At 40.0% G+C, this 12,687-nt stretch overlaps 1 protein-coding gene across 2 annotated transcripts in view; it reads right to left on the bottom strand.

Moving 5' to 3' along the window:
* Window positions 1-232: 232 nt before the first annotated feature.
* The window catches only part of LOC108020464 (sodium/potassium/calcium exchanger 5), a 102,305-nt gene continuing 89,850 nt past the window's right edge, over window positions 233-12,687 (bottom strand). Inside the window, exon 4 of one of the 2 annotated variants that reach the window (XM_065868367.2) lies at window positions 233-611. In XM_065868367.2, coding sequence (XP_065724439.1) covers window positions 292-611 — 320 coding nt within the window. In that variant the 3' untranslated portion in view covers window positions 233-291. The remainder of the gene's footprint in view (window positions 612-12,687) is intronic. The other variant, XM_017088788.3, reaches the window with a different exon arrangement.

Raw genomic sequence — 12,687 nt, forward strand, 5'->3', positions numbered from 1 at the left:
ATTATCGGCACGCTGAAAATGGTTAAAATCCGACATTTAGTTAATAAGTATTATTTTTACGCCCGTGTCTAGCAAGAACATCGTCGTTTACGTCACAGCCAGTAGAAAAAAGTGAACATATTTTTTCAAAAGTTACAAAGCCAAATAAAAACAATAAATTTCTCTTTCTATCACGTTTGCTCACAGTGAAAAATATATTATAAGATAACATAATAATACTCATTTATATTATTATAATAATTCTTTTAAAACAATTGATAGGCTTCCTGTTCATATAGGATTTTATACTAATTAGGATTCCTCAATGTCGCAGATATTCTCTTTGTTCAACAATATCTCCAGTAAACATGCGATGATTAGAAAGATTATATAGGAGATTAGGCTGGTCCAACCGACGAACTTGCCCAACACAAATTTGCTGATGAGGAAACCCACATAGAGGATGACGGCTGTAAGTACTAGCATGGCCGTGGTGATGGTGAGAGCCGAGGAATCGATCACGATAATGCGCTGGTGAATCAGGCTCTTCAGTAGCCAGGGCAGACCAAGACATACGAAAATGTCGAATGTGTTTGAGCCAACAGCATTGCAGATGGCCATTGAGCCATAACCTACGGAAAGATTATTTGTTATTAAAAAGCGAGACGTAAGTTGAATTCGGTAATCCGAAGTTTTTAAGCACTTGCAGATTTTTAAAATTACACTTCATTAAACGGTGTCTAGCCAGAGGGGTGGACCTAGTGCCGATCGTTTTATTCAAAAATCATATATATGAAATCAATTGACATAATTTAATAAAACGGAATTTTTTTTAATAACACCAGTTTACAATATTATATTGTCAAAATGTTTATCATGGGAAAATTTGGTTCTTCGGTAAAGCGGAAACCCTGATTCAGAAAAGGCCACTTTAAATTTATTTACGGTAACAGCCTTTGTAAAGCCCAGTTCTCGCCTCAATCAAAAATGGCATGTTTAATCTTGTTTCTGGAATGTGGAACGTACTAGCCGACTCGATTTAACCATGCCCGTCTGTACATCTGTCCATCTATTCGTATGAACGCTGAGACCTCGGAAACTATAAGAGCTAGAGTGTTGGGACTTGGCATGAAGGTTCTTGAATGTTAGAATTTAGAATGTCGATTCTTGGACTTCCTGCGCAGCGCAAGGCGCCACGTCCCCTCTTACGCTTACAATTACCGATAACGAAAAGCCCGACCCGCCACATAGGTTTCTTGTTCTCTGGCGTGTTAGTGAAATTTTGTGAACAACCGATAGGAATGAACGATATGAGGCGCACTTGTGTTAGCTGAGTAAGGTGTATTTGATGGTCGAGGCCGTTTTTCCTTGTTTTACATTTCATTTCTTTGTGAAGCAGCAGAATAGTATTTTTTAATTGATCCAATTGATTTGATTTCCGATTGTCAGCAAGCCCAGCTGCTTATTACAGAAACATTAAGGTAATAGTCCATTTAAACTGACTAACGTATTTGTTTTACCGAAAACGAAACATAGTGGCTGACGTATTATTTTTACATTCATTTTTCGATTCTTCCTATGGCAGCTATATGATATGTCCCGGAGTAAAGAAGAACATGATCTGTTCAAAAGTAATAATGCTTTAATTATTTTCCTATTGTTTTCCCATAAAATATCCGATCCATCCATAGGCAACTATATAATATAGTCGTCCGATTTTTAAAAAATTAAATTCGAAATGCTAAAGTTGTAAAAGAATGATATTCGTAAGTGTAGAAATTAATATGTGTCAAAAACAGCGAAGCTATAATTTGTATACCCTTGCAGAGGGTATAATGATTCCAGTCAGAAGTTTGCAGCGCGGTGAAGGAGATGTTTCCAACCCCATCAAGTATATAAATTAATGAAACTGTATTTATTGGTATTTCCTATTATTTCCATAGGTACTTTTAATAGGTTTTATGGCAGAGCTACCACTCTGGAGAATATTCTCAGACTAACTTAAATATTCTCGCAGCTGCAACTCCATACCTCTTTCGGGTGACAGCGCAGTCGCTTAAGTGCAGTGTCAGCACCTTTCATCCACCCAACAACGATCACTCGTCGCAGGCGTGCTGGAGTTGGGCAGAAAGCATTAGCCCCGGAATTCGCTGTCAGCTAATTTGACCTTGCGCGTGTCTGAATTTTAAATTGCGCGTGTTAACTTATATATGTGGGACTGGGTTGTGATTATACTTTCCAAATAAGTTGAACGCTCCCACTTGTTTTATTTTATGTATTATATTTATTATAGTTTAATTTAAATGAGTTTTTGTATTATAAATTGTTCTGATTAAACTGATTAGTCTGCGTCTTTTTATGTTCTTCTTCTCTTTTCACCAAATGCGTCGTATTTTTCGTCTTCTCGGTTCGTTCCGCGTATTCTTTCTGCTTTTTTCGTCTTTTAGTTTGGCAGGCTTGCCACGTCGTATTGTTCTCCATTTCTTCTTTACCACAAGCTGCTCTATGTTGCCAGACCAATCCCACAAATCGGCCATCCTACACTGCATTCGCCTCGAATGCGTCGTCTTTATTGTCGTCATAAGGAATCCACGGCTTTAGATACTCAGCGCAAGTGCTCGCCTGCCTTTGGCCTTCGCTAAATACTGAGTCTTTGGTTACGTCATAGGTATCATTCAATTTCACCCTTACAATACGGTATGGGCCGAGATATTTCGGCTTTAACTTTAGGCCTGGACCAAGCTGAGTCCTTTTAATAGCAACTAAATCGCCGACTCTGTACTTTGATGCTGGTCTTCGTCGTAGGTTATATTTTCTTTTATTTTCCTCCTGGACTTTAAGCTTGTCTTGGCTTGTTTTCGAAGTTCATCCCGATCGTCGTTGAAGAGCTGAATCATTTCCGCATTTAACATTTGCTGGATCTGTGTATCGGCTTTTAGACGCATCTTGGTTCCCGTCAGTAACTCAAAAGGCGTTGTTTTCGTGCTTCTGCAAAATGATGAGTTGATGACCTGTTGTACGCTGCTGATAAACTTAAACCATTGTCGAGGATCATCTATTGAGAGTTTTGAAAGAACAGCAATTATCGTTGTATTAAGCCTCTCGACCTGACCGTTGGCCCGTGGAAGGCCCGTTGTGATAAGATGATGCTTGATACCTTCGCTGTTGCAGTACAGTTGAAAGTCTTCTGACGTGAACGCAGATCCTCTATCAGAAATGATGTGACTAGGATTGCCGAAGATTTTGCTTTGCTCGTTAAGTCACGATACAGCATCTTTGGTAGAGGTCGTCTTGGTCGGATAGAGCCAACAAAATTTGGTGAAACTATCGGTTACTACTAGTATGTGCTTATACTGTTTGTGATTAGATTCCAAAGGGCCAAGAAAATCGATGTGATATGTCTGCAGCGGCTTTTCGTCTTTGCTGAGTGGATGAAGTTCGCCCTCTTGCTTTCCTTGCTTACGGTTGCTGACAATACAAGGTATGCAGCAGCTTATACACTTCAGAATTTTCTCCTCCAGCTTTGGTATGTAGAATTATTTTCCAATAATCTCTTTACATTTCTTGACGGAGAAATGACCATGCTCATGTGCCTGTTTAATGATTTCTTGTTGCATACCCGAAGGCACAACTATAAGTTCACAGTCGTTAACTACTTTGTGTGGGAGCCCCGATTTCAAGAAGTAATTGTTATGGGTTGTCTTATCTGCCAGAATGTCTATGATAGCTTTTAGTTGGTCGTCTTGAGCCTGAATGTTTTTGATTCTACTATGCAATGAAGCCTGTGTAATCATCATCATGGATGCACGGCTCAGGGCGTCAGTGTGGCGAATTCGTGTGCCAGGTCGGTGTTCGACGACGTATTCGAACTCTTGCAACTGGAGGATCCAGCGGGCTATTCGTGAGCACAAGTCTCTCTTTTCTACGGTTTTGGCTAGAGCATTACAATCTGTTACGAGTCGAAATCGCAAAACCCAGTAAGTAGACCCTGAACTTTTTAAAGGCTTCCACTACAGCAAAGATTTCGAGCTCGTAGCTTGTGAACTTCCTTTCAGCCTCGGTCGTTTTTTTGCTCATGTAATATACCGGATGCCACTGCTTACCGTCTGGACTCTTTTGTAACAAAACTGCGCCGAAACCGTCGATTGAAGCGTCCGTATGTAGCTCAGTCTCGTGTTGCTGATGGAAAATTTTTAGGACTGGCTTTTGCGTGATGAGAATCTTCAGCCTGTTAAACGCATCTAGCTCTTGGTCACCGAATTGAATTTTCGCATCTTGTTTGGTCATATCAGATAGGGGTTTCGCTATCTGCGAGAAATTGGCGATGAACTTGCGAAAATAACCCACCAAGCCGCTGCTTTAGGTTAGTCGGAACTGGAAGAGATGTCACAGCATGTGTTTTGGATGGAGACGGACTTATTTTCTGATTTTCAATTATGTGGCCCAAGTACTCGATTTTGGTTTTTAGAAAATGACACTTTTTGAAGTTAATTAACAGTCCATATTCTGAGCATCTTTTCAGAACTTCGATGATGTTTTCTACAGCCTCTTTTTCGGTTTTCGCTGGTATTATAATGCCGTCGACGCATGGTATGGCTACACCTTTACAAGTCAGGTTTATGAAGGTAGCATTTACATGTCGCTGAAATACGCTCGGCGATTTGGAAAGCCCGAAAGGAACCCAAAGAAACTGGAATTGTCCATTGTGTGGGACGAAAGACTTATACTTTCGGCTCCCTTCTTCTAGAATCCAAGGAATCAAAGGAAGTGGAAAATGGTCTCTGATAATGACTTTATTGATTCCCCTGTAATCGATGCATAAGCGATGAGATCCGTCACGTTTGTTAACAAGTACGACTGGGCTGCTGTATTCTGACTCTGAGGTTTTAATTACACCGTCTTTCAGCCACTGGTCGGTTTGTTTATCTATGAAGCATCGCTCAGAATACGAAAATCTGCGAGGTCCTGAATGTAACGGCTTATCTTCATTAAGAGTCAAACGCATTTGAATGTTTGTGGATTTTGTGCTTACCGCTTGATAGTTTTCGACAACATTGTGTACTACCTCTTTAGGTTTCGCGCTTGCTGCTGGTTCGATGTCCGTTACTATTTGGTTGCAGTCTTCAGTATCAATTTTATAAATCGAACTGATATATGCCACGGTACTGGTAGGTTTGGTTACTTTCACGCCCTCACTGGATATTGTCAATTAAGCTTGTTTGCAAAATTCTTCATCTCCTTGTCCAGGAATGGCGACTCCACCACCAGAAATTTTGTTACGAAATGTTCACCATCAATTGTTATTTTATGTTCAAACGAGCCCGACGGTTTGATCTTGTTTTGGTCTGATTTTCCGAACCCGATGAGATAGATATTACACTCACTTAGCTTTGGCTTGTTTAGATTTTTAAACGTGGTATCGGTAACCAAATTGTATTTGCTCCGGTGTCGATTAGAGCGGTGAATGTAACGTTATTAGCTTCCACTGTTATGCACATAAACGCGTGAGCAGATGACACCTTACACATGTTAGTTGCTTCCACTTCCACTTCACTTCCGCAATTGTAACATTTCAGGTCCCTGCTAGCATTTCTTTTAGGCACTGCTTGCTTTTTGTAATCACTTTTTGCCTCCGTATGGTTCGCCTTGGAATACATGACTTGGTTTTTATTCTCACTTTTTGATTTTCCGCGGATTACTTCGTAGCATTTTAGTTTGTCCTTAAACTCGATCAGACTTTTTGCGTTATAGAGCACAAGTTTATTAGCACAGATATCGTCAATTCCATCGATTACGAATTGGATTAAGGAACTGTTTTCTATATTTCCTCTAGAAGCTAGTTCTTTCATTTGTAAAAAATACTCCTGCAGACTTTCACCTTTTCTTATTTTTCTGTCAGCCATTAATTTGTGTAATTGAGCACTGTTTGTCGCGGTTTTGAGCTCGGCTAATAAGGCTTGCTTTAGTTTCACCCAACTCGTTAATTCGCGCTCACTATTCGCAAACATTTAAGCAGGCCTTGTAGCGATCGCTTGGCAAAAATGAATTTTTGTAATTCGTTCCAAAACATTACAGTAGCCATGTCCTCAAATTCCTTGACCTACACTTCGACCGACAAATTGTCTTCGCCACTGAACGCTCGGACTGAGTCTTCTATGTCACCAAAGTTCAGATCAAACCTCGGTATTTCTGACAAGCTGCTTGCCGTTTCGCGGTCGTTTTTGGCACCGTTGCTGCTTGGAATGCTTATGGCGTCATCTTCTGCTTTATTCCCTTCGCTTTCGTCTTCAGATTTATCACCTTCGCATTCGTCGTTATCGTTCTCATTAAAATCCGCGTCGTTCAGCAAGGAATCTTTTTTCAAGTTGTAAAATATGTGCTTTGTCAGGTCGTCTTTATTATGGGGAAGTTTAAGCAAGTTACAAACTATGGCCAGATCCATATCAGACAATTGGTCAGCGACATAGTTTGCTATTTTATAATAAAGTCTGTTTGATTCGTTATTTTCGTAGCCTTGAAACTCGCGCAATCTTTTTCTATTGTTTCTGTCCCCCTCTTCTTCAAAAACGAACTTGTGCAAAAGGAGAATATTTTGCTTCTTTTCGTCCCGAAGCATTGCGCTAATACCTTCAAAATCATTCAATTTCGGCATCTTACACTCTCACGTACACTCCCGGATATCCGAAATTACATATATATGTATTCGCATACGCGTGATTGTATGCTGCGTTTTTTTTATTATCCGGATCGACAAAATTTCTGAATTTTAAGTTTTGCGGAGTGAACTGTTTTACTGATGAATTTTTCCGCTCTTTGCTTCACTTTCTTTCTCACACTATTCGGTTTTAATGGTTGAGATTACACTTTCCAAATAAGTTGAACGCGATCCCACTTGTTTTATTATACGTATTATATTTATTATAGTCTTTTTATGTTCGTCTTCTCTTTTAACCAAATGAGTCGTATTTTACGTCTTCTCCGTTCGTCTCGCGAATTCTTTCTGCTTTTTTCGTCTTTTAGTTTGGCAGGCTAGCCACGTCGTTTTGTTCTCCATTTCATCTTTACCACAAGCTGCTCTAGGTTGCCAGACCAATCCCACATATATTTTTGATGACGTCCCTAGACGAGTCGATCTAGCCATGGCTGTCTGTCTGTCCGATTCTACGCAAACTAGTCTCTCAGTTTTAAAGCTATCGGGATGAAACCTTTCCAAAAGCATTCTTTCTATCGCAGGTAGTATATAAGTAGGTACGAGCCGGATCAACAAGATAAAAACTACACTCTTTCTGCATTAAAATCTGGCCTCGGAGCTTTTCGTACCACGCCTATAAATAATATGCCTTTAGGACCCAACAAAAACGCAATTGAATCGAATCCAAAGATACACAACTGAAAAACCTTACCAAATCTATAAAAATTACTTTATTCCTTACTCCCAATTATAAGCAACAACAGACAAAAATTTAACACGGAACATATGAAAATATAACAAAACAAGGAAGATCGCCATACTCAGCTAAAGGGATCAAAGCGATGCAAGCAGCAAAGCGGGACTAAAATGCGCCACCTACCCGCGATCTCAATATATGGTTATGTGGGCGGTAGACAGATTTAAGCGTTATGGGCGTTAGAGTGGGCGTGGCATACTCGCGTAACAAACTTGCGCTGCGTACAAAGCTACGGAATCTAAATCTGAAGTCCCAATTCTCTATATTTTATAGTTTTCAAGATATCCGCCTTCATATTTACGTTTTTCAATCGATGAGAACAATATATTTCAGTTAAAATTTTTATTCTAGCATCAAAACTGTAGGAGCCACAGTTTTGGGGGGTTTGTACGCGTAAGAGTGGGCGTGGTATCTTGTTGAAACAAACTTGCGCTGCGCAAAATTTCAATAGCCTACCTCTTATAGTTTCCGAGATTTCAGCGTTTATACGGACAGACATGGCTAGATCGACTCGGCTAGTGATCCTGATCAAGAATAAATATACTTTATGTGGTTGGAAACGCTTCCTTTTGCCTGTTACGTACTTTCCGACGACTCTACTGTACCCTTTTACTCTACGAGCGAGATTGTAATGCGCCACCTACCCGCGATCTCAAAATATGGTTATGTGGGCAGCAGACAGATTTAAGCGTTATGGGCGTTAGAGTGGGCGTGGCACACTTTTGTTGGGTCAATCGATAGGTATTGACAAGGCCACAGGTTTGGGCGGTTTGTGAGCGTTAGAGTGGGCGTGCCATAACAAACTTGCGCTGCGCACAAATCTTAAATCCCAATTCTTTTTCTTTGATTGTTTCCGTGATGTCCGCGTTCATACTTACAATTTCTTGTAGTTAGTGGCCGATTTGTGGCCGTTAAAGTGGCCGTGGTAAACTTTTTTTGGGTCAGTCGATAGGTATTAATGAGAGCAATAAATCTTTATCAATCTTTATGCAATCTTTATTCTAGCATTGAAACTGTAGGAGCCACCGGTTTGGCCGGCTTGTGGGTGTCAGAGCGGACGTGGCGCACTGATTAAACAAACTTGCGCTGCGCTGGAATCTCTATAACCAGCACCCCTAATCCCAGTATTGCAGCTTTTATAGTTTCCGAGGTTACAGCGTTCATACGGACAGAAGGAGAGATGGACATGGCTAGCTCAACTCGGCTAGTGAATCTGATCAAGAATATATATACTTTATGTGGCCGGAAACGCTTCCTTTTACCTGTTTCATACTTTCCGACGAATCTAGTACCTTTTACTCTACAAGTAATGGGTATAACTACTCTTAGCTCGTGTATTAGGCATAAATCACGACGTACGTCCACATGCCCAAGTAATACTCTTTGACATAACAGTTAACGGGTTAATGGATAATGGAGCTGTCGGGCCACGCAGCCGCAGCAGCTTATTAACTAATTTTGATCTCTTATATTAATTGCATCGCGAAAGGTAGCTCTCTCTATCTAGCTCTCTCGTTTTTTGTGTACTTGCATTTTTGGGCCCAGCATTTGGCTGGCTGTCCCTTTGTAAAGGTAGTACGAATTCTAATCTCGACACTAAATGCACTCTCGTCTCGCCTGCTGTACTCTCTCTCGCTAATAAATTGTTAACAAGCATAAAGCAACCTGAAATTCGTATTTTAATTTAGCAATAACTAATAAAAAAGCTTATTAGTTCAACAGGAGCCCCAGTCAGCTGTAGAGGGAAAAGTTTTGCATCTGAATTTTTCCTTTGGGGGTCTAAAATACAAGTCAGTGAACTCCAAATTAAGAACTGCTAACAGGAAAAGTCAAAACATTGTTGGTAGAGTTTGTACCGGAGTAACTTATAGAGGAGAAACTAAAACTCGTTTTTCATTGTTCAGCTTGCTGGAGATCTCTAGACTTTTGGATAGTTTATCATTCGCTTCTCTAACACCTTCTTACCCAAAGCCTGAACGTATCCTCTCTAGATGACCACACATTGAGAACTCTGTATGCGAATCAACAATAACTTTTGCAGAAAACGATCAATTTATTCCCTTCATTTTCAAAACAAGGACTAGGTAGAACTTCACTAGTCTCCCATGTAAACCCATGTAAGTTGACGCTAGGGCTATCAAGCAGCGTCACTATGCAGTATCGCCTGTAATAGAGAAGCTGACGTATGAAGAGCTTGATGGTTGATGGTTGATCGCTCTGGGAGTTATTCTAGAGTCCAACAGTTTATGGTCGAGAACGGTCGTCGACGGCCTCGACTCTCAAATACCCTCTATTTATCTAACAAAATGCACCCGATTTTCTGAATAATTATATAACCATCCCTCTTGCACTCTATTGAGTTTGGTAATTATTAATTATTGTTTGGCTATAACATTTTAATGATTGATCCGATTTGATAAATTTTTGGCATGTAGATAGGTATTTATAATAAGAACAAACGCTTATTTAAGTTTTTCAAGATATTACACAATTTGGGCGCTAGACGGCTTTTAGTGTTATAGTCGCTTGTGGCCGTTAGAGTGGGCGTGGCACCCTGCAGAAAATAGCTTGCCCCCAGTCATCCCAATCCCAACATTCTAGCTCTTAAACTTCCTGAGAACTCAGCGTTCATATGGACAGACGGACGGACAGACATCGCTAGATCGACTCGACTATTAATCCTGATCAAGAATATATGTATATACTTTATGGGGTCGGAAACGATTCCTTCTACTTGTTACATACTTTCCGACGAATGTAATATACCCTTTTACTCTACGTGTAACGGGTATAATAAATCAGAACTGTTTCTCCAAAAAAAATGAAGGCGGTTGCGCATCGTAAATAAAATAAAATCTCTCTCTCTCTCTCGTTTCACTAATTAATGGGAAGAAAGCTATTTAGAAGCACAGGTTTAAGACTTATACCGTAGAAACAATAATTAATGTAGGGGATACTTATTCCGAGAATTATATATTGGTCATTTAAATTGTGCACTTACACGAGTGCAAAGCGTTTTACCGGAAATACACTAATGATTTTCCGAATTGACTAACCGGATTTCCACTGGCACTGCCACTCGTCACTATCAGCAACGCTGTTATCTATCGTATCAATTAAGGTCGCGTGTACTAATCCAAAATAACAGATTTATGATCCCACAATTTTATTACGGACTGCTCTTATCATATCCTAAAAAGGTTAATTTATCTTCCTTTTGTAGTGAAAATTTTTCCGAGATCATAGCGTTCATACGGACAGACGGACAGACGTACATGGCTAGATCGACTCGGCTAGTGATCCTGGTGAAGAATACATGTACTTTATGGGGTCGAAAACGCTTTCTTCTACCTGTTACATACATTTCGACGAATCTAGTAAAGCTTTTTGCTCTACGAGTAACGGGTGTGACCATTGAAGGTCAGATTATGTATCGACAGTAGGAAAGTAAACGCAGTTACTGTGAAAGAAGCCTATCCTATGCCACTGACCGAGGGCATATTGAGTAGATTACCAAAAGCAGAATACATCACAAGTCTCGACTTAAAGGATTATTTCTTGACAAATCCGTCTTGATAAAAATTCTCGTTATAAAACACCGTTACGGAACCTGGTCGTCCTGGTTTATGAGTTTGTGGTTATGCCATTTTGTTTGCCAATTGCCCCTTGTACAATGTTACGTTTGATGGACAAGATAGTGCTAGCACAGTTGCGATACGAGGTATTTACATACATCCAAGACTTATTAATTATTTCCGACTCAGTCGAACAACAGCTTGAGGTGCCATCGATAGTCGCTTCACACTTAACCCGCGAAAATCTTACTATAAACGTTGAGAAATGCAAGTTTTGCCGGCGAGAGGTCAATTCTCTATGGCATGTTTTTGGACATGGTACAATCAGTACCGATCCCGACAAAATAGCGGTCGTAAAAGACCTTCCGACACCCCGATCAGTAAAACAGTGACTGGATAGTCATTCCAAGGAACCTACGAAACTGTTTCATCAAAAATTTTCAAAAATTTATTCAGAATTATGCTGTTATTTTTTCAGCGTTATCAGATACTCTAAAGTGCAGACGAAAGTTTGAGTGGACGGATGAGGCCCAGCAGCCATTCGCGTGTCTGAAGACTGGGAGGTGTTCCGCTCCTGTGTTACACCGTCCAAATTTTGATAGTGGAGCTGTAATAATGCAAACTAACTGTTCAAGTATCAATCGCTTTTATGTCAAAAAAGCTGAATAAGTGTCAAAGGCAATATACTGTTACGGAGAAGGAATGATATGCAGCGGTTTAAGCGGTCAAGAAGCTTAGGGCTTGCATCGAAAGGCAAGATTTCACCATTATTACGTACCGTCGTCGTTAAAATGGCTTATGACTTAGATAGATCTTAGTTCACGTCTCGTTCCTTGCTCTCTCAAACTACAGGCGCTTAAGTTTAACATACAACACCGAAAGGGCAACCAAAATGTAGTACCGGAACCTTTATCACTTACATACACAAAAGATCTTTCGTCCTTTTTGGTTAACAATCTAATAATTCATTACTCATCTCCAGAATTTAAGCCTGCAGATTACGGAAAGCTTAAGGTAAGAATACGACAAAACAATGCTGATTTGCCAGGCCTAAAGATCAAAGACGAATTTCAGAGAGCAGAGCACGCCACTGGAACCAAAATAGCCGATGACGCTTTCTGGAAGCTGGTGTAATCTGTCCTTAAAGATGCCCATAACAATTCAATGTATTCCCATGGGGGAATAAAAAAGACGCTGCTAAGGTGCTTTTACTAATGGCTCAATGTGGTTACTGACGTTAAAAGCTATATCACTTCATGTGACACCTGTGAAAACACTAAACACCCAAATCAGACGATGAAACCGCCAATGGGCCATAAAGGTCAATCACAGCGTTTCTATCAAAAATTGTTTGTTAATTTTGTTGGACCCCAACCTGCAGTAAGACTGACTGTAGGCAATACGCCACGAATATCGTGGCGTTAGATCAGCTTTCCAAAATTTTCCTTTTTTAAACCTGTGCGCAAAATCACTGCTGAGTCTATAAGAAGCTATTTAAAAGAAAAATTATTTCACTGCTTTGGAATTCCGGAAACCATAGTGTCCGACAACGCAGTCCAGTTTAGGTCCCAAACACTTAATTCCTTGCTAGATATGGACATTCGACAAGACGTGTCTAAATCTAGTTCCACAAAAACTTGTTTTTATGTGTAAAATTATTATAAAAACTAAATAAATATGGTGAA

The sequence above is a fragment of the Drosophila suzukii genome, chromosome X (genome assembly GCF_043229965.1).
Source record: "Drosophila suzukii chromosome X, CBGP_Dsuzu_IsoJpt1.0, whole genome shotgun sequence".
NCBI classification, from domain to species: domain Eukaryota; kingdom Metazoa; phylum Arthropoda; class Insecta; order Diptera; family Drosophilidae; genus Drosophila; species Drosophila suzukii.